This window comes from Spinacia oleracea, chromosome 4 (genome assembly GCF_020520425.1).
Source record: "Spinacia oleracea cultivar Varoflay chromosome 4, BTI_SOV_V1, whole genome shotgun sequence".
Classification (NCBI taxonomy): Eukaryota; Viridiplantae; Streptophyta; class Magnoliopsida; order Caryophyllales; family Amaranthaceae; genus Spinacia; species Spinacia oleracea.
In genome coordinates this window covers 185,508,718-185,528,039 of record NC_079490.1, presented here as the reverse complement: position 1 = coordinate 185,528,039, position 19,322 = coordinate 185,508,718, and the positions used below count along the sequence as shown (strand labels likewise).

Below are 19,322 nucleotides of genomic sequence, written 5' to 3'. Positions count from 1 at the left end.
TTGTATCTCTAGTTTTCACTCCTAACAATTTGAACAGAAATTGACAATTAGGAGTTAATTGTAGGTTAGTTTATGCATGAGAGACTAATTTGCATATATTTAAACTAAACTTATGACCTTATGGAGCTTATTTTATCACATTCCCGCCAAAAGAGCATCTTGTCTTGATCAGTGTATTGTACTCCCTCCGTCCTATAATATAGTGCCTGTTTTCCTAAAATGGTGTCCCTAAATGATGTGCCTATTTCTATTTTAAACCATTAATTTTTACTTTGAAAATTGTACTTTTTGACTTTTATTCAACCCATGTGCTTGATTTTTGTCCTTTTTAGGCCTATTTATTATGTACACACCTTTAATCTATAATTTATCTCTCCATTTTTGCCAACTAACATGTACTTTATCTTGAAAGTACAAATCATTATTGTTTTTATTATCAATGTTATCCTTTACCTTAATAACCGTGATTTTGGTCAAACGGGCACTATATTATGGGACGGAGGGAGTACTAAAAATAGTTTTAGGAGGTGGTTTAGATGAAGGGATCTTATCACGATATCAACTATTAAAAATCAAGATCATTATCTGAATTTAAGATTATTTTTGGTTTATGGCCGAAAGTAGAGCTTTTTCCTATAGATGCCAAACTGGTCCATTCAGATAAGGTTATATTCAGATGATCAGACTTTAAAATATGTGATAGTTAAACCGTTATAGAAACAAGAATAAATGTACTGTATTATTCTATTCACCTAATTTTTACTTATTTTAAAAAATTAAGTTCATAAAAAATAAGGTTAGACCAAAACGCATCATTGGACTAATCTCCCGCGGGAGTTTGCATGGGTACCTCGATGGGCAGCATCCCTGCCAGTTGAGGTTTTTTCCATTCCCAAGGCTCGAACCCGAGACCTTGGTTAAGGAGCAAGAGACCCTTAACCACTCAGGCCAACCTCAAACGGTAAACAAAAGGTCTTGCGCGCACTAGGTGTACAATAAATTTATTGTACACCAAGATAACTTTTACCCAATTTTTTGTAACTTTAACCTAATTTTGATTAACTTTTATATTAGTAATAAAAAATTTGATAGATAAACATTTTAAAGGGTTAAATGATTAATTTTATACATTATTTGTCATTTTAAAGAAATAAGTTTTACTAAAATGAAAAAATTTAACACTAAAAAATACATAACTTTTACATATATAAGCTTAACTTTTAAGCATTTTGAGTTAACTTTTACTTTGGTGTACAATATTTATTGTACACCCATTGTAAATAAGAATTTGTGAACCGTAAAACGCATCACTTATAAATAGGGAACAAGGAAATCATTGTATCACGTGTAAAAATAGAACTTGAAAAACGAAAAGAAAACGCAAGAGTTGACTCTTCTTTTCTTCTAAATCCAAATCCAATATTACAGCAGAGCTTGCTTTGTCGCGAAACGCCATTCAGCCATTGGCGATCAAATTTCGAAGCTTTTTTTCCAGGTTTTCTCTCTATCATCATCACCTTTCTGTATTTCTCCCTCTTTTTCTTTCCATGTTTCGCTGTTTGTTTCATCAATTAATGTTGATTGCAGCTCGTAAATTAGGGCTTAATTTTTCGGTATTTGTAATTCTTCTTTGTATATCATGTTTTCTAACTTTAATTGTACATTGTCCATTCAATTGATTTCTGTTTGGTTGATCTTAACAGATTTGTGTGTAGAATCCCTCAATTGAATTCTCGACTTAGGGTTTATGATCTCGTTCTTATTTTGATTTCTGTGATTTCAATCAGATTATAGATTGACTGATTACTGAGACTTATGATTTTTATCTTCCATATCATGAAAATCGTTTGTGAAGTGATTGACGTTGGGATATCTTGTTTGATTTTCATATGTTGTGTTATCTTACTAGGTGGTTTAATTCAAGCTGTAAAGAATTGATTTTTTAATTTATTTCTGAAATTAAAGGTTTAAATTGTTGAATTTTGGAAGCAATTCCAATTTTATTGGGTGTGTGAAGAAGATTTGTTATGAATTTTATTGGGGAAAATATCAATTATCAATTTATCATCCTCAAAGCCCACATTTTTATAGGGGATGCTTATTAGTAATTATACATCTATTCAATACTGGTTTCCTTCGCTTAGTAACCAAGTCGGCTTTGATGACCGATTGGGTGGGCTAGGTGGTGAGTGTTGCGGTGGTGCTGGGCAGAAGCAGAGACAATAGAGAGTTAGATTTTTTGGGGGGGGGGGGGGGGGGGGGGTTAATAATAAAAGGGGTGTATGGAATTGGGGGGAAAAAGGGAGAAAATTAATTTGAAAATTAAGATTTCTGTTTTTTTTTTAAGGTCACATGAAGAAGTCTAACGCCGGAAAATGTGGTCAATGTCCATTATCCGACCTAAGGTCTCGGTCAACAAAAATAAAGTTCATTAAGGTCCCAATTGGCCACTTTGCTTATAAAAGGTCCTTTCTCACAAAGTCGACCTTATAAAAGGTCATTTCTAACAAATTTTCCTTAAAAGAAAGATAGCCTTGGAAAATGATTATAGGTTAGCAACTTGTCAAGATAGTAGCATGACTAACATAGTAACATCCATGACTGGACTCTAACAAACTCAATGAAGAATGATAATGGATTAATGGGGCAGGGGAAGGATGGAAGTCTACCTTGTTCAAGGAGAGAGGGAAGAGAATGTTAGGAATTGTAACAAAAAGGATTGAGAAGAGAATTAAAATAAGTGAAATTTTGTCAAACTTGGAAAAAATATCAGTATTTAGCCTTTTTTGCCGTATATTTTCATACCCTTTGCAAATTGATTGAACTTTTTAGAAAGGGTTCTTGCTAAGAGCAATATAGTTCAGATTCAAATAGGGGATTGGTTGGTGATAATTCTTCTTTCATGTTTTTATTTGCGAATGTTAATTCGGATTCATAAGAATCACGACCACTGCAATTTCGCAGAAACTGAAGAAAGTGAAGAAGGAATCATGGGATTACAGAAGATTGAGACGGGTCACCAAGACACAATCCATGATTTTCAAATGGATTACTATGGAAAACGTATAGCCACAGCATCATCTGACCACACAATCAAGATTATTGGAGTGAGCAACAACTCCCACCAGGACCTTGCTACCCTGAGTGGTCACCAAGGCCCGGTTTGGCAGGTCGCTTGGGCTCATCCCAAGTTCGGGTCAATCTTAGCTTCATGTTCCTATGATGGGAAAGTCATAATCTGGAAAGAAGGTAACCAGAATGAATGGTCACAATCCCAAATCTTTGATGATCACAAATCATCAGTTAATTCAATCTCATGGGCCCCTCACGAGGTCGGACTTTGTCTTGCAAGTGGATCATCCGACGGGAATATAATGGTTTATTCAATGAGGTCGTCTGATAATGGTTGGGATTCGACAAAGATAGATCAAGCTCACCCAGCTGGAGTGACCTCTGTTTCGTGGGCACCCGCCACTTCCCCCGGTTCTCTTGTAGCTTCTGGTGTACATGATCCTGTTCAGAAACTCTGTTCGGGAGGTTGTGACAATACAGTGAAGATTTGGAAGCTGAATAACGGGAATTGGAAGATGGATTGTTTCCCTGCTCTACAAATGCATACTGATTGGGTTCGGGATGTTGCTTGGGCACCAAATTTAGGGCTCCCGAAATCCACCATTGCAAGCGCGTCACAAGATGGGAAGGTGATTATGTGGACCGTTGCAAGGGATGGTGATCAATGGGAAGGAAAGGTTTTGAACGATTTCAGGACCCCGGTTTGGAGGGTATCGTGGTCTTTAACAGGTAACATATTGGCTGTTGCAGATGGTAATAACAGCGTTACATTGTGGAATGAAGCTGTTGATGGAGTTTGGCAAATGGTTTCTACAGTTGATTCTTAAGATGGTATGCTCACACTCTCCTAGTTTGTTCTCTTGTAACTTTGCGCGGTTTTTTAGTTGTTTTTTTTGTTATCTGTTTTTCCCTGTTCTCTTTGATTTACAGGATAGTGTTCTGTTAGAATATTGTTCGCATCAATTCCTTAAACACAAACATGGGGATTCGTTAGATTATTACTAATTTTAGTTGGTTCAAATGGTACATCAATTGTTACTCTACTTCTGCACTATCTGCAGTAGAAGTAGAAGAGCTTAATTAGTAGATTTAGGTGTTCTGCAATTCTGCAGTATACAGGCACATGTGCATTAGAAAACTGTGGTATGAAGTGGAAACAAAAGATTGTTTTCTTCTTAAACTTCAGAGATGAAAAATGTACTTGGTATGTTACTCGTAAGAGTTTATAGGGAGTTTCTGAATTTCTTACAAAATCTTCTTCTAGATTGGAGTCTAGTTTCAGTTTCATTTCAGGCACCAGTTTTGTGAAAGCTTCCATAAAAAGATTGTTGTGTTCAATAATTGAAGTTTTGAGTAGGTTTCTGAAGTGTCGTATGTTATGGATTTATGGAAAAGCTAGTTCTTCGCCGAAAACCTATGTTTTTTCAATGGCACACCTTGATCTGGTGAAGAGGTAGAATTGAGTACAGCAGAACATACGTAGTGTGGAGTATTGTTGCGTGGGTTAGGCTCTATTCCCTTTGTTTGATCTGGTCTGATTTCTCTAATTGATGGTTTGGCCTGGTCTGATCTGATTTCTCTAGTAGGTTTAATGGTGAACTATTAGTCATGTTCCAACTTCCTGTAATAAGGGAGAACATGTTGTATATTTGTATATTTGCCTTTACATTGCTACCACAATCTATTTTTTGTTTTAGAGTAGACCTGATCAGCTATAGCCCGGCCTGCTGGCCCGATCCAATATGGCTCGAAAACTACGGGTTTGGGTACCCTAAAATGAGCATTTTAGACCAAAACTTGACCCGGTCTGAAAAGCCATTTCGGCCTGCAATACCGCACTAAATTTATGGGTTTGGACACGTTTTTGTGTTAAAGTCCGGCCCAGCCCAAATTTTGAATTTTGAGTATTAGAGCAAGATCAAGGGGGTCTTATCTTAAGAAGTTCTTCATTTGCCATGTCAGCATTTCATTAATATTAAATAATTAAATTATTGTTAAGACTCCTTAAGATTCAATCAAATTTAGCTCTTCACCCATTAAATCATTTAAGACTTGTAAATTTATGTAAAATATCATTTTATTTTTTAATTTAACTCACATACCAAGTCTTAAATTGAGTCTTAATTTTTCAAGACTCACTTTAATACTTTGATAAGACTTGTCTACTTCAATGCTATAATTTTTATATGTCTGATCTTAAGACTGATGAATCATATGCCATGTCAGCACAATTCATGTCTTAAGACTTGGGGCTGATCATGCTCTTAGTAATATAGTGAACGATTGTACTAGGCTTAACAATGAACAATTTAAATTTATAAAGCTAGTAACCGTGGCGGATACAGAATGTACATTGAGGTATAGTTGTATCCGAGGATAATTTTTTTTTTAAAAAAAGTAATACGAAGTAATTAATTAGTATATACATTTCAATTGGTTAAAAATATTACAAGAAGGTCACTCTGAATGAAATTTCTATTTAAAAGGTTACTATTTGTTACAAATGTCGAAGCCAACCCAATAAAATAATGTTTTTTATGTTTGTTTTTGAATAAGACAGAATGGGCAACACGAATTACAAAAGGTACTGGAGATTCGAACATAAGACCATCGTATACAGACCCTTATTCTTAACTATTAAGAAATACAATAATATTAGCTTATACACTATATTAGTCAACTATACAGTGTATTGAGTATTAACCCCAAGATCAACGATAATATCTTCATCGATCTGATTTTGTTACCTAAACTGATTTCGATTAGAGTTGACGGATCATATCATTAATCATAATAAGAATTTTAATTAATAATCATGCTTCTAATAATGCCAATAGAGCAGGAATTTCATATCTTTTGTGATAGTGTGCCTTGTAGGAAATATGAACCACAAATCAGAATATATTAGAATGTTGGCCGGTTTATTTAATGTACGTGACAAGTTGTAACGTGTTAAGGAATGTTGTTTTAAAATTAAAATAAAATCAAACCTGAGGAGTATAGATGGCTATGGGCCGGCCTAGCCCGAGGTCTAACCCGACCCGGAACGAGCACGAAAAAAACATAGCCCGAAACGAGCACGTAGTTTTGGGCCGGGCCTGTGCCGCTTTTTTTGGGAAAAAAACATGACTAGACCCGACACGAAAAATCACGTTAAATTTAGTAAAATTAGACTTAAGCACGACGGCACGATCTGGCCCGACAGGAAAACCCATGGGTCTGGACCCATTTTTTTTAACTTTTCAGATCGACCCGACACGGACGAAGTTGAGTGGGCCTGACTCGGGCCCGACCCGTAGGCTCAGCCAGAAGCTCGGTCCACAACCATCTTTACTGAGGAGGGAGTAGAGGAACCTGTTTAACAGAAACACTTCAAACATTAGTGTAGTATTTATTTACAATTCTCATGTTCGCAAAAGTGATACGAGTGTTTAAGCAAGGTAAAACTCCGTTTACCTTTGTATTAACAATTACTAAAGTAATATGGGACAAAGGCTTTTCTACCACAATTATATTGACAAATACTCACCAATTGCATTCCCTCAATCGAACTGTTTTCTAGTTATAGACCTAAACCTTATTTCATTTATACTTTCTTTCAAAAACTAAATCATTCTAGAGATTAATTGCATACCATAAATATCTAATTTTTTAATTATAGTTTTTAATTAAATTAAGAAACTAAACAAACATATTTAGCTAAAGAATATCTTGCGGATATGCGGAGTAGTGCTTAGCCCACGTGAGTGCAATATATAATTACATAAAATTCCATTTCTTAGGCCATGTTCTTTAGCGTTGAACTGAACTGAATTGAACTGAATTGAACTGAATGCTCCTGAACTGAACTGAACTGAATGCTCCTGAACTGAACTGAACTGAACTTAACTGAACTTAACTTAACAGAATATATTACCGAAATAAATAATAAATAATAAATAATAATAAAAAATATTAACTAATAACTAAAGAATAATTATTAATTAATAACTAAATAACTATATAATAATTAATAATAATAATCTGTAATTGATTACTAAATAATTACAATAAATGATAAATATTAATAATAATAATAATTCATAGTTAATAACTAATAACTAAATAATTAATAAATAATAATCCGTAACTAATTAATAAAAATAATAATAAATTATATTAATTATTAATAAATAATTAGTTATAAAGAATAATAATAAGTAATATAATAATATAAATATAAATATAAATATAAATATAAATAATTAGTAATATAATAATATAAATAATAAGTAATATTATTATTATTATTATTAAGTTAAATTGAATTGAATTAAACTGAACTGAACTTAATGCTCCTGAACTGAACTGAACTGAACTGAACTGAATGCTCCTGAACTGAAATGAACTGAACTGAACTGAACTAAACTGAACTGAACTGAACTGAATGTTCCTGAACTGAACTGAACTAACTGAACTGAACCGAACTGCCAAATAAGTCCTGAAACTAAAATTAAGCCAAAAAGAACAGGGCCTTAGTTGGCAACAACCTCTCATTGTAGTACTTCCTATTTTGACATGTAATGCCCCGTTTAGTTTACCTTATTGATATGATATGATATAAATCTATCTGAGCTGAACTTATATAATCTTACCTGGTATGATCTAATTAAATATGAATTAAGTAATGAGGTCATGAGATAATGTGAACTAAACAGGGCCTAAATATGTAAGTAATAATCCAATTTATATTTCATGTCGTTTGGTTGATTACATGAGGTGGATCTTTTTAGGAAGAAGTTTTCCCCATATATAAGCATTTTCTATGAAGTAGGCGATGTTGTTTGGTTAAAAATCAGAAGTAAATTCCGTGATAAATCCTAGTTAGTTGGGGAAGCTAGGTAAGCAACTTCCTCCATTTTGTAGGAAGCAAAACTTCCTAAGAAGTGTGATTTCCTTTTATTTTTTCTAACCAAACAAAATTGCAATTTTTCACTTACTAGGAAGTCATATTTCCCATGATTTTCATGTTAACCAAACATCACTCAAACTCCAATTCGAATTTTAGTCAATTTATGCAAGTTGTTCTTACTATGTAAAAATATAGTGGGTAGAAAACTCACCTAATGACTTTGATTATGAGTTAGTTTTCTGATAGTTGCGGTTATTGTGTTCGCCAATTTACTTACCTTTCCTCATTTCTTAGAGAGTCTAATTCACTTGTACAGTTGACTAGTTTACTCACGTAAGGGCCAATTCGGTAGAATTGGTCTTCGTACCATGTTTTTTCTTAAACAAACAAAAAATGTCATAATCAATGAGGCAATCATATTACTAGGTATCGTGATTCTTGTGTTTGCATTGAAATTAAATAATGTACTCGATCCGTAATGCATAGTCGCATAGCAGGCGTCACAAATTAAGTTTTTTCCCATGTATCTCGTGTTTGCACTTACATTTCGATCTCTTGTTTCAATTTATTTTTTAATTGCTTGTAAATTGAAACCGAGTAACCCTCGAACTATTTATTTTTGGTGCATAAAAGAGGTAATTAGTTCAAAGAAAAAACATATGCGCCATATAACCCCGATCCTAATTATAATTAATTTATCATAAACATTTTAAATTTGTAAAATGTAATTGATAGAAATTTGAGGACACACGCGGAAGTTTTGATGGACCTGATAATATAACGAAATTGCATTGTTATCATTGATTAGCTCATCCCTCAACTTAGGGCTCACAACATATTTATAGTTGGTGTATCCTAATTTCTAGATTTTTCTACACTTGTCATTTATCTAGATTTTTCTTAGGATGATTCTAGACATTTCCTAAGATTATAATTACAATCATATATTTCTAAATTGTTCTACATTAATACATTTTATTACTGGATTTTTACAATCATATTATCTAGATTTTTCTAGATTAATATTTTAATATTATCTAAACTTACTTCCCAATAAATAATGAGTAAGTATAATTAATCTTTGATATAGATCATGCAAATTAATGTATTCATAAATTGTAATTTAATTACATTTGTACTCTATTTGCCGTTTAGCCATGTGAAAAAGTAATAGGAGTACGGTGGCGTACGTAATTATTAGCCACGTAAAAAATAAAACTCTAAATTCTGGATGCGTGTTTTTTAAGGGAAAAGACTACATGTACACTTATTGTACAAGATTCTCTTGTACACCACTATTAATTTATTGACACATCATCAAACACACTAAAAAATGAGAATGAAAGACAATAACTATGTCATTTTAACCAATAAAAAAATATGGTGTATAAGACTATAAGATGTCTTGTACACTGGGTGTACATTTAGTAGGATCCTTTATTTAACGTGTCTATTTTTTACACATAATAATAATAATAATAATAATAATAATAATAATAATAATAATAATAATAATAATAATAAAATAACACGAAGTACTTGACTTGTATAGATTAATTAATTAGGTACAAAATCAATCACAAAATCCCCGATGGCTTTGACTGGGTCTTGGCCACGGTGGACAATTGCTTGTAGTAATAATTCTTCTGGAATTACATTGACCTAAAATAGAATATGTTGGTCAGTACGCACTTTACCAAAATAGAATAATAGGCTATGGAGGCTTTTCGAAGTGTTACAAAATTAAACAATTAGAACAACTTGTTTTGATGTTGCGATAACCTAATAGAATAATTGTCGTGTTGTGGCCGAATTACTAATCTAAAAAAGATAATTTAACACTACGTACTCCAATGCATTAAAATGCTTGCGGTTATACTTTAGGGTTAACGCGACATCATGGTTTTTGTGCACACACAAGACTTGATTAGAGACCAGATTATTGCCCAAAGAAAATAAAAGAGTTTGAGACATCTAGTTTCCAAAAAGAATATATGGGCCCACAACCCACACCACGCTCGCGCATCCCGAAACCGATTCAACCGACAGGCGCTCATGTATGTGTGCACCATACCCCTCTTCTCACTTCCTTAAACAAGTAATACACTCAACCTACAATAAATAAATAAATAAATAAAGGAAGATGTTGGTTCTACCAACGTGGGACATTTTGCCTCTTTTCACTTTTACGTTCTTTTCTTTATGCATGGTTTCCAACAAGAAGCTATCATTAGATGCATAAAGTTGGTTTTGACGATGCTAGTTATGACTTGGGCGCAAAGAACAACATACTTGAGCGCAAAGAACAACATAAAATTTAACAGGTTGATAATGTTAGAGTTATGGTATATCTAGGGTTCTAGTATATTTAGGAAACTAGCTAGAGTTGTTTTAGTTTAGGAATCTAATAGAGTCTTAAACCTAATAGAGTTATGTTATGTTTCCTATCTAAACCAATGATGTAACCAAGTTATGATTAAGCCATTAAGTCATAATATCACCCATCAATAGCATAGTTATATTATCATCCACCAATATATATTATCCTCCTTAGTTTAACATGGTATCGGAGCTATCCATAATTTTAGATTGATCCTACGATTCCGCAAAAATTCTCCGGTCGGTGGGTATGAGTTAAAAACCCACCGGCTGGATTTGTTAACTCTCTAATATATTTTTTCCTATATTATTAAGCGTGATCTAGAACCTAATAAAGGGGTGATCGGTTAGTTTTATTGATGGTGTTTGCTTTTCTCATTGACGTGCCTGTGCTTTAAGGGTATATAGTGGGTGCCAATTATTCATGTTTGGTTGACATTAGATATAAAGTGGAGAGGAAACTAGATTGGTGTTGCTGCTGTTAGAGTTGGCTTTTTTTTTGCGCGTGCAAGAGTATACTTGCAATCGCGTGTGCAGGAGTGTACATGCGCTAGTGTGACTAATCGTTGATGTGGTGCGCAAGTTTCAATCGGACAAGGAGTGTACATGTTCGTTGGTTTGCGCGGAATCCAAAGCAGGAGTGTACCTGCGTTTGTGTTGGTGCTCAACGTGTCCTAGCATCGCCAATCTCTTCACCATATATTGCGGAGTGTACCGCATCAAAGGAACAGGAGTGTTCCTGTTTGTCTCGACATCAGACCGATAGTTTCGGTCGTCATGATTTTACACTTCAATCGTACCGTTCGTGTTACTACCATTACGATTGTGGGGGAATGTTAGAGTTATGGTATATCTAGCTAGGGTTCTAGTATATTTAGGAAACTAGCTAGAGTTGTGTTAGTTTAGGAATCTAATAGAGTCCTAAATCTAATAGAGTTATGTTATATTTCCTATATAAACCAATGATATAACCAAGTTATGATTAAGTTATTAAATCATAATATCATCAATCAATATTATTGTTCTCTATAGTTTATCAAACAAAGTATATAGTTGGGGGTACAAGTTAAGCGTAACAAATATTACATTTTTAGATGTAAGATAGTTTACATCACGAATTTCACCCAAAATAGTACCTTAGAATGGTTTCTTAACCTTTTTTTATAACGATTAACGACAGTGTACAATCTTTAGTCCCAGTCGATTTTAAACTTTTTAGGGCATGCTTGGATTGAGGGTAATGTATTAAAGGGGTAATTAAAAGTCAAACTAAGGTAATTGAAGGTGATGATGAGGGGATGAAGTGGTGGCAAATGGAACAAGCTAATGTTGGCAAAAAGAAAATAAAAGGGAAGGGGGAACAAATACCCTCATCATGGGGGGAATAGTTACCCACCATCCCACTAAGGTGATTATTACCCTCATTTGGGGGGTAATTACTTCCCCCCTTCCTCCCTTCTCCTCACAACACCACCACTACCACAACTTCTCATCACAATACCACCACACCACCCTCCTTGCAACCACCTTAATTCACCTTCATTGTCCTTTTATTATGGTGGTTTGACTTTTATTACCCCCATAATCCATTACACCCAATCCAAGCGTGCACTTAGAGGTATAAACAATTTGAGACTCTCAATAAATTATTTGGGCTCGAGCTCGAGCTCGGCTAAATCTCGTTCATGTTCGTTCATTTAATACGCAAATCGAGCTAACAACTTTGAAGCTCGTTTAATAAACAATCTTGAACATGATCATACTTATGGTCGTTCATTTAAGTTAAGAAATCACTCATTCATTTATGTCCACAAATAAGAACTTGTTCATTTATATTCGCGAAGAAGCTCGTCTATTTTTGTTCATTATTAAATATACAATATAACTTTTTTATTTACAAAAAAAATTACTACGTATATTTTTTACTTCAAATTTTTGAAGCTCGTTTAAGAAAAATTATTGTTTATGAAAAACCCCGTGTTTAAACTCGGTTCGATTAATAAACAAGACGTTCATGAATTTAAAATCTCTTAAATGAACTGAACTTGAATTGAACAGAGTGGTAATCGGTTGAAAGCTCGGGTTCGAATTCAAGCTCGACTAACTTAAATTAACAATAACATAAACATGAACAGAGTGGTAATCGACTAGACTCGGCTCGTTTGTACCCCTATCAATAAGCAATTGAGATGCGCGCATGCGCAAGTTATTGATAATTGATGGACTTGTTAGTTTGTACGATTATATCCTTCAATAGGAAGCCAAGCCAATATTTATTTTACTTTTGATATTTTTCCACGTACTTTAATTAATTAAACTCAGATTACCTCAAGTCTTATATGCGACCAATTACACCATCAATCTGATGGTGTGACATATTCACACTTATAAATAAGTCTAACGTGTTTAAAGCCTAGAAAATAAAGTAATATTAGCAAAGAATAATAAGTACTCCCTCTGTTCCTTTATGTTTTTCCCGTTTGGGAAATGGTGTGGAAATTAAGAAAATGGAATCTTGTAATGATTGGGTGTAAGAGTAATGATTGAATGTAAGAGAAAGTAATAAAGTAGTAAAAGAAAGTAATAAAGAAATGAAGGAGAGAGAAGATATTTTTAATAAAGTAATAAAAAATTATAAAAGTGGGGTTGGGTGGGTGAATAGGGAAATGTGAATGAATTAAATAAGGGATGGTGGGGAATTTTATGGTAAAAAGGTATGTCCAAAAAAGGAAATGGGAAGAACATATAGGAACGCCCGAAATAGAAACGGGAAGAACAAAAAGGAATGGAGGGAGTAACATCAGCATAGAAAATAAAGTAACATCAGTATATACTAAGAACCTCTAACATGGAATTGAAGAAAATGCAACAAAACAAGAAAAGTAACAGCGAAAACAATGTATAAAGTAACACTAGCATAGAAAGTCAAGTAACATCCGTTATACAATAAACCTCTAACATGAAATTCAAGAAACTGCAGAAAAACAAGAAAGTAACAGCAAATATAATGTATAAGTAACACCAGCATAGAAAGTCAAGTAACACCCGTCAATAACTTTCTTCATATTAGCTACGCGCGTCACACCATCAAGTTGATGGTGTGGCTGGTCACACAAGAGACGCGTTGCTCAGATAATATAGCATTAATTATGTCTTATGAGTTATGCTGCTATGAGTATGACTTGACCCCATTTTTATAGGCAAATTAAAAATATGATATTTTTTTTGGTGTTAGCACTCGGTTTATCCTTAGGGATAATCCAGATTTGAGTTTAGGTGGATAAGTTTCAGTCCTCTCTCAATTATCATTGCGGAGGATCGAATACGGATTCTCCTTATCAAATTCAGTCTCAATCACCACTGATAATCTAAGGTCTGATGTTCATATTCGAGTGTTTTTGGGCATCATATATTTGACCGACTAATTAACATCGACAACGAGTGTGATTAATATTAACCGACCATTAATGCATCACTGCAAATTGTGACCCTGCCTCCCTTCTTAATAATGGAGCTACACAAGTACGGAGTACTCCGTACAACGTTAGAATGATCATACAAGTATATTTTAAATGCAACCTGCTAGTGCTGGCTGCTGGCGACCTAGCTTATTCTAAGAAATTGTTTGGTTGATAACTAATAATTAATGGGAAAAGTGAAAATTCATAGGAATTTATATATGGTACTCTATTCGTCTCTTTTTGTTCTGTACGTTTTTCTTGTTGGGTGTTTCAAAATGTTCTTTACATTTCCTATTATATTATCACATAAATGTCTTAATATTCTATCAAAATATGTGTCCAATAATTATTTTAACCAATTAAATTTATTGAGTCATTTAATCGCTCACATTTTTCCATTGGGACATTAAATCTCTCATATTCACAATATCAGAATTTTAATAAAAGTGAAAACATTATAAATAAACGTATTTTTTCTTGTTTAAATAAAAAAATAGAGGAATTTCAACGCACATTAATTAATCGTTAAAACTAGTGAAAAATAAAAAATGAAAGAACATAAAGAGACAAAGGGAGTAGTTGTTCGGTTGATATAAAAGGTAATAATGGAGGAAGTTAGAATTCCTACAAAACATGGGGAATAAATTATCTAGCCCATTTGGTCAATCAACATTCATGGGAATTTATGTTGTCAATCAAACAATTTAAGGAAATTATCATAAATTTAACAAACAAGGAAAGTAATTTCTCTTGAACTACAACTTCATATGATAAATAAATTCTCATGTCAACCAAACAAACTCTATTTTATTCAGGATTTCATGTGAATACGGAGTGGCAGAAAATTCGTTGAAGTTTTGCTGTTAATTTTCAAACCGTAGAACAGTACAACACGTTTGAAGGACTACGTAACGTAGTACACATACAAATATATACTTGTACAAATGTACTATCCTAGCCCATGGATTTTTGAAGGCTTTATGTCTTGTTAAGATTTGACTCAGGAAACATGCATCATTTTGCTAGAATGTGAATGTCCCACATCCATAAAAAATAAAGAAAGTTAATCACGTACTTAATAACCTAGTAAGATTAAGGAGCTACTCCCTTATGGCTATCTGGTTTGAAGGTGCAGTACGTGGAACCTCCGTTCGACTTGTATAGTGGAATATCTATTGGTGACAGGTGCAACCCAAACCTATATTTTCCATGTCGTCGCGTGAACATGTTGCACATAACTAAAGAACATATTGTTAAAAAAAGAAGTTATTACGTACTCCGTACTCCATATGATCGAGTTTAACATTATGTGTTCAACGACTAATTAATATGCTAACTAGTTAATTCTGGATTAATAACGATTAGTATTAAACATGCATATTTTTTCCTAATTTTTCCGAATTCGACTTTATTAACTCCTTAATACATTACTCTCAATCCAAAAGGGGCCTAAAGGTGAATAACCGGCTAAATTGCTAAATCTATACCTAGTCTATACCTAGTATTTAAAAAGGAAAACCACATTTGATTAGATGACACGTGTCATCCATTCTTTCCTCCAACATTCTAACCTATGGTTTCAATTTTTAAATACTATGTATAGATGTTCAAATCACAAGCTCAATAAAATTAGAACTTAAAAAAATAGACTAAATAACCACTATACAACCGCCCATTCTTTGAACGAGCTCAAAAGCTAGTTTATTTAATTTCTTCGGCTGTTTCCGGGTTTCCACATACTACATTCACCGTTCCATAAAGCTAATTATTTAATTAAGATATGACAACACTTTAACATTATTCTATTCAATTCAATTAATAAGTAATTTATAATTAGCTAGTGATGACTGCTACATTATTGAGCTTAAGTGGTCCACTAATTGATAATCAACCGTGAAGTTTCTTGCTGTAAATCTAGAAACTTATTACAATCATTTTTGCTAATGCATACCACTTAACTCGTTATATCTATACTACATATTAAAAGGCGTCTAAAAAAAGTATACGTGTCACATGACGCTCTTTTTATGGGTCGTTTGTTGCATTTACATTAAAAAAAATGTCAAACATGTTTTGCATAAGGTTTGAATCCAGGACATTGAGATTAAAGACTAAAGCTCTTACCATTAAGCTATTGTATTTATCACGTTATCATTGCAACAAAAAATAATATTGGTAAATGTGAATGTTACTAACGTAGTAACCTGAAGCATAATCCAGGCCTAAAAACTAGTTTAACTAATTATATCACGTGGGAATGAAAAATGCGAATATTTTTAATATTCATAACGACTTCTTATTGTAGCCTCACTCAAAAGTCTCAATTAAGGTGTATAAATAGAAGGTTCAAACATCGAACAATTACAACAACAACAACAACTATACCTTCTCTAAACCATATTTTCTCTCACCTCACTTCAAACTCTTGACTAATTAATCTTAATTAGCTTTGACTACATTTCTTCTTCATTTTATCAACCATGGAAAACACAACACTAGCATTCATACTTTCCATTTCATTTGTATGCTTTCATGTAATTCGATCATTCATTAGCAAAGCTAGATCAAAGTCTAGCAAACTCCCACCGGGGCCGAAAAGAATGCCGATTTTTGGCAACATTTTCGACCTCGGAGAAAAGCCTCACCGATCATTTGCCAATCTTTCTAAGATTCACGGGCCTTTAATAAGCCTTAAGTTAGGAAGCATCACAACTATTGTTGTGTCTTCTGCTGACGTGGCAAAAGAAATGTTCCTTAAAAACGACCAGGCGCTGGCTAACCGAACCATTCCTGATTCTGTTAGGGCAGGGGACCACGACAAACTGTCAATATCGTGGTTGCCAGTGTCAGCGAAATGGAGGAATCTTAGAAAGATATCCGCCGTGCAACTTCTCTCCAACCAACGACTTGACGCTAGTCAAGCCCATAGACAAGCCAAGGTGGAACAACTTCTTACATACGTAAAAGATCGCTCTAAAAAAGGGCTACCTGTTGACATCGGGCGGGCCGCATTTACCACATCGTTGAATTTACTATCAAACACATTTTTCTCAGTTGAATTGGCTAGCCATGAGTCAAGTGCTTCCCAAGAGTTTAAGCAACTCATGTGGAATATAATGGAGGAAATTGGCAAACCAAATTACGCAGATTATTTCCCTATTCTTGGCTACGTTGATCCCTTTGGTATACGACGTCGTTTGGCTGCTTACTTTGATCAACTCATTGCTGTATTCCAAGACATTATTCAAAAAAGGCAGAAAATTCGATCAACAAATGGTGCAAAACAAACAAATGATATTCTCGACACACTTCTCAACCTCCACGAAGAGAATGAGTTGAGTATGGGAGAAATTAATCATCTTCTTGTGGTGAGTAATTCTTTCTTAATTTATTAATTAACTATTATTAATATTGTGCTTTGCACTTTCATTTCGCAATTAATCATAAGCATAATCACACATTAATAACATCGTTTAACTACTTTGGAGTTTGGACGTGTATAAAGGTGAGGGACACTAGCTAAGTAGCTTGGATAATAATAAACAAAAGATTTGGTATGGAATTTTAGATCAAGGTTTTGGAATTGTCATTAACAATAATAGACATCAAAAGATACAGTCAACAACTCATCATGTAAGTAATTCACCAACTTTTAGCAATATCATAATTTTTTTTTAAAAAAAACTAAAATAATTCAATGGTAAAATCTAGCAATAAGATGATTATTTATCAGCTGCTACATAATAAAAACTACTTCCTCCGTCCCAAAATACTTGTACTGTTTTTCTTGTATAGCCGTCTCGGATTATTTGCACCGTTTCTATAAATGGTAAACTTTTATAAATATTATATCAAATACCCCATTCACATGTCATTTTGTGGTCCCATGCACCCACCTCTACCCGCTTACCCCTTTAAAAAGTTGACACATATCCCTATCTATATTAAAAAAAAAATACCCCACTATCAACTACTCCCTCCGTCTCTTTTTATTCTTTACGTTTGGTATTTTTTACGCGTTTTAACGATTAATTAATTTGCATCGAGATTCCTCGATTTTTTTATTTAAACAAGATAAATTACGTTTATTTATAATGTTTTCACTTTTATCAAAATTCTGATATTGGAAAATGAGAAAATTTTAATGTCCTGATGAAAAAGTGTGACAGATTAAATGTCCCAATGAATTTAATTGGTTAAAATAATAATTGGACACAAATTTTGATAGAATACTAAGTCATTTTTGTGATAATATAAAAGAAAATGTAAATAACATTTTGAAATACCCCAAAAGGAAAACGTAAAGAACAAAAAGAAACGTAAAGTACCATCTAATTGAATAATAAGTCAATTACTTTGTATTAACCTTTGTGCCGGTCAAACCGGTTTAAGTATTCCGGGACGGAGGGAGTAACAATTTACTATTGCTTTTGTAGGACATATTTGATGCAGGAACAGACACTACCGCTAGCACATTAGAGTGGGCAATGGCCGAACTAGTAAGAAACCCAGAAATGATGACCAAAGTTCAAAACGAAATTGAACAAGCCATTGGAAAAAATTGTGCAACAATTCAAGAATCAGATATCCCAAAACTACCTTACTTACAAGCCATTATCAAGGAAACTTTACGTTTGCACCCTCCAACCGTATTTCTATTACCTCGAAAGGCAGACGTTGATGTAGAATTATATGGTTATGTGGTACCAAAAAATGCACAAGTTTTAGTCAATCTTTGGGCAATTGGTCGTGATCCAAAGGTATGGAAGAATTCTGAAGTGTTTTCGCCTGAGAGGTTTTTAGACTGTGATATTGACTATAAGGGACGCGATTTTGAGCTCCTGCCCTTTGGGGCTGGAAGAAGGATATGTCCCGGATTAACTTTGGCTTACAGAATGTTGAACTTAATGATGGGTAATTTTCTTCACTCCTTTGATTGGAAGCTTGAAGATGGCATGAGTCCAAAAGATTTGGACATGGATGAGAAATTTGGTATCACATTACAGAAGGTTAAGCCTCTCCAAGTTATTCCTGTCCCTAAGAAATAATTAATTGTATTTTTTTTATAATGTTTTGTTTTATAATTTTTATTGCGGAGGATACCTTTTTTTTTTTTTTTTTTTTGGAACGAGTTGATAGTGATGTACGTAAGCGACTACGTTGTACTCCCTTATTATATTCATCAATGTTGAGGCTTTGTGAGTTATAATATTCTAGCTTGTGCCAATTTTACACTTATATTCAATACCAGTTTATCAAAATATTCATTTTTCAAATACTACGTACGAAACGTCAAAATTAAATAAAATACGGAGTACGTACTACGTCTTATACATAAAAATAATAGGGAGTATTAATTAATTATTTATTGTTACCTTTTTTTTTTTTTTTTTTTAATTTTTTTATTGTTACCCTTCTTATAGGAGTATATGTTACGATCTTCAATCAGTATTCAGTAATTAATTAACAAAAGTTATGAACTAAATAATTCCGTAATGTAATAATGTTTAGCTAAAAGT

General features: G+C 33.5%; 2 protein-coding genes across 2 annotated transcripts; both read left to right on the top strand.

Moving 5' to 3' along the window:
* The first annotated feature begins 1,336 nt into the window (after window positions 1-1,336).
* LOC110792902 (protein transport protein SEC13 homolog B) lies at window positions 1,337-4,098 on the top strand. The gene is made up of 2 exons (XM_021997723.2): window positions 1,337-1,495; window positions 2,965-4,098. Exon 2 carries the CDS (start codon window positions 2,991-2,993, stop codon window positions 3,897-3,899), a length of 909 nt encoding a protein of 302 aa, XP_021853415.1. The 5' UTR covers window positions 1,337-1,495; window positions 2,965-2,990; the 3' UTR covers window positions 3,900-4,098.
* Window positions 4,099-16,160: 12,062 nt separating this feature from the next.
* On the top strand, window positions 16,161-19,039 carry LOC110792903 (cytochrome P450 76AD1-like). The gene is made up of 2 exons (XM_021997724.2): window positions 16,161-17,171; window positions 18,240-19,039. Exons 1-2 carry the CDS (start codon window positions 16,284-16,286, stop codon window positions 18,849-18,851), a joined length of 1,500 nt encoding a protein of 499 aa, XP_021853416.2. The 5' UTR covers window positions 16,161-16,283; the 3' UTR covers window positions 18,852-19,039.
* The last annotated feature ends 283 nt before the right edge of the window (window positions 19,040-19,322 follow it).

What these genes read in the sequence shown, in the direction of transcription:
- LOC110792902 (XM_021997723.2), top strand. Translation starts at nt 2,991, where the DNA reads ATGGGATTACAGAAGATTGAGACGGGTCACCAAGACACAATCCATGAT.
- LOC110792903 (XM_021997724.2), top strand. Translation starts at nt 16,284, where the DNA reads ATGGAAAACACAACACTAGCATTCATACTTTCCATTTCATTTGTATGC. An exon ending in AAATTAATCATCTTCTTGTG is followed by an intron (nt 17,172 to 18,239) that starts GTGAGTAATTCT and finishes TTGCTTTTGTAG; the next exon opens with GACATATTTGATGCAGGAAC.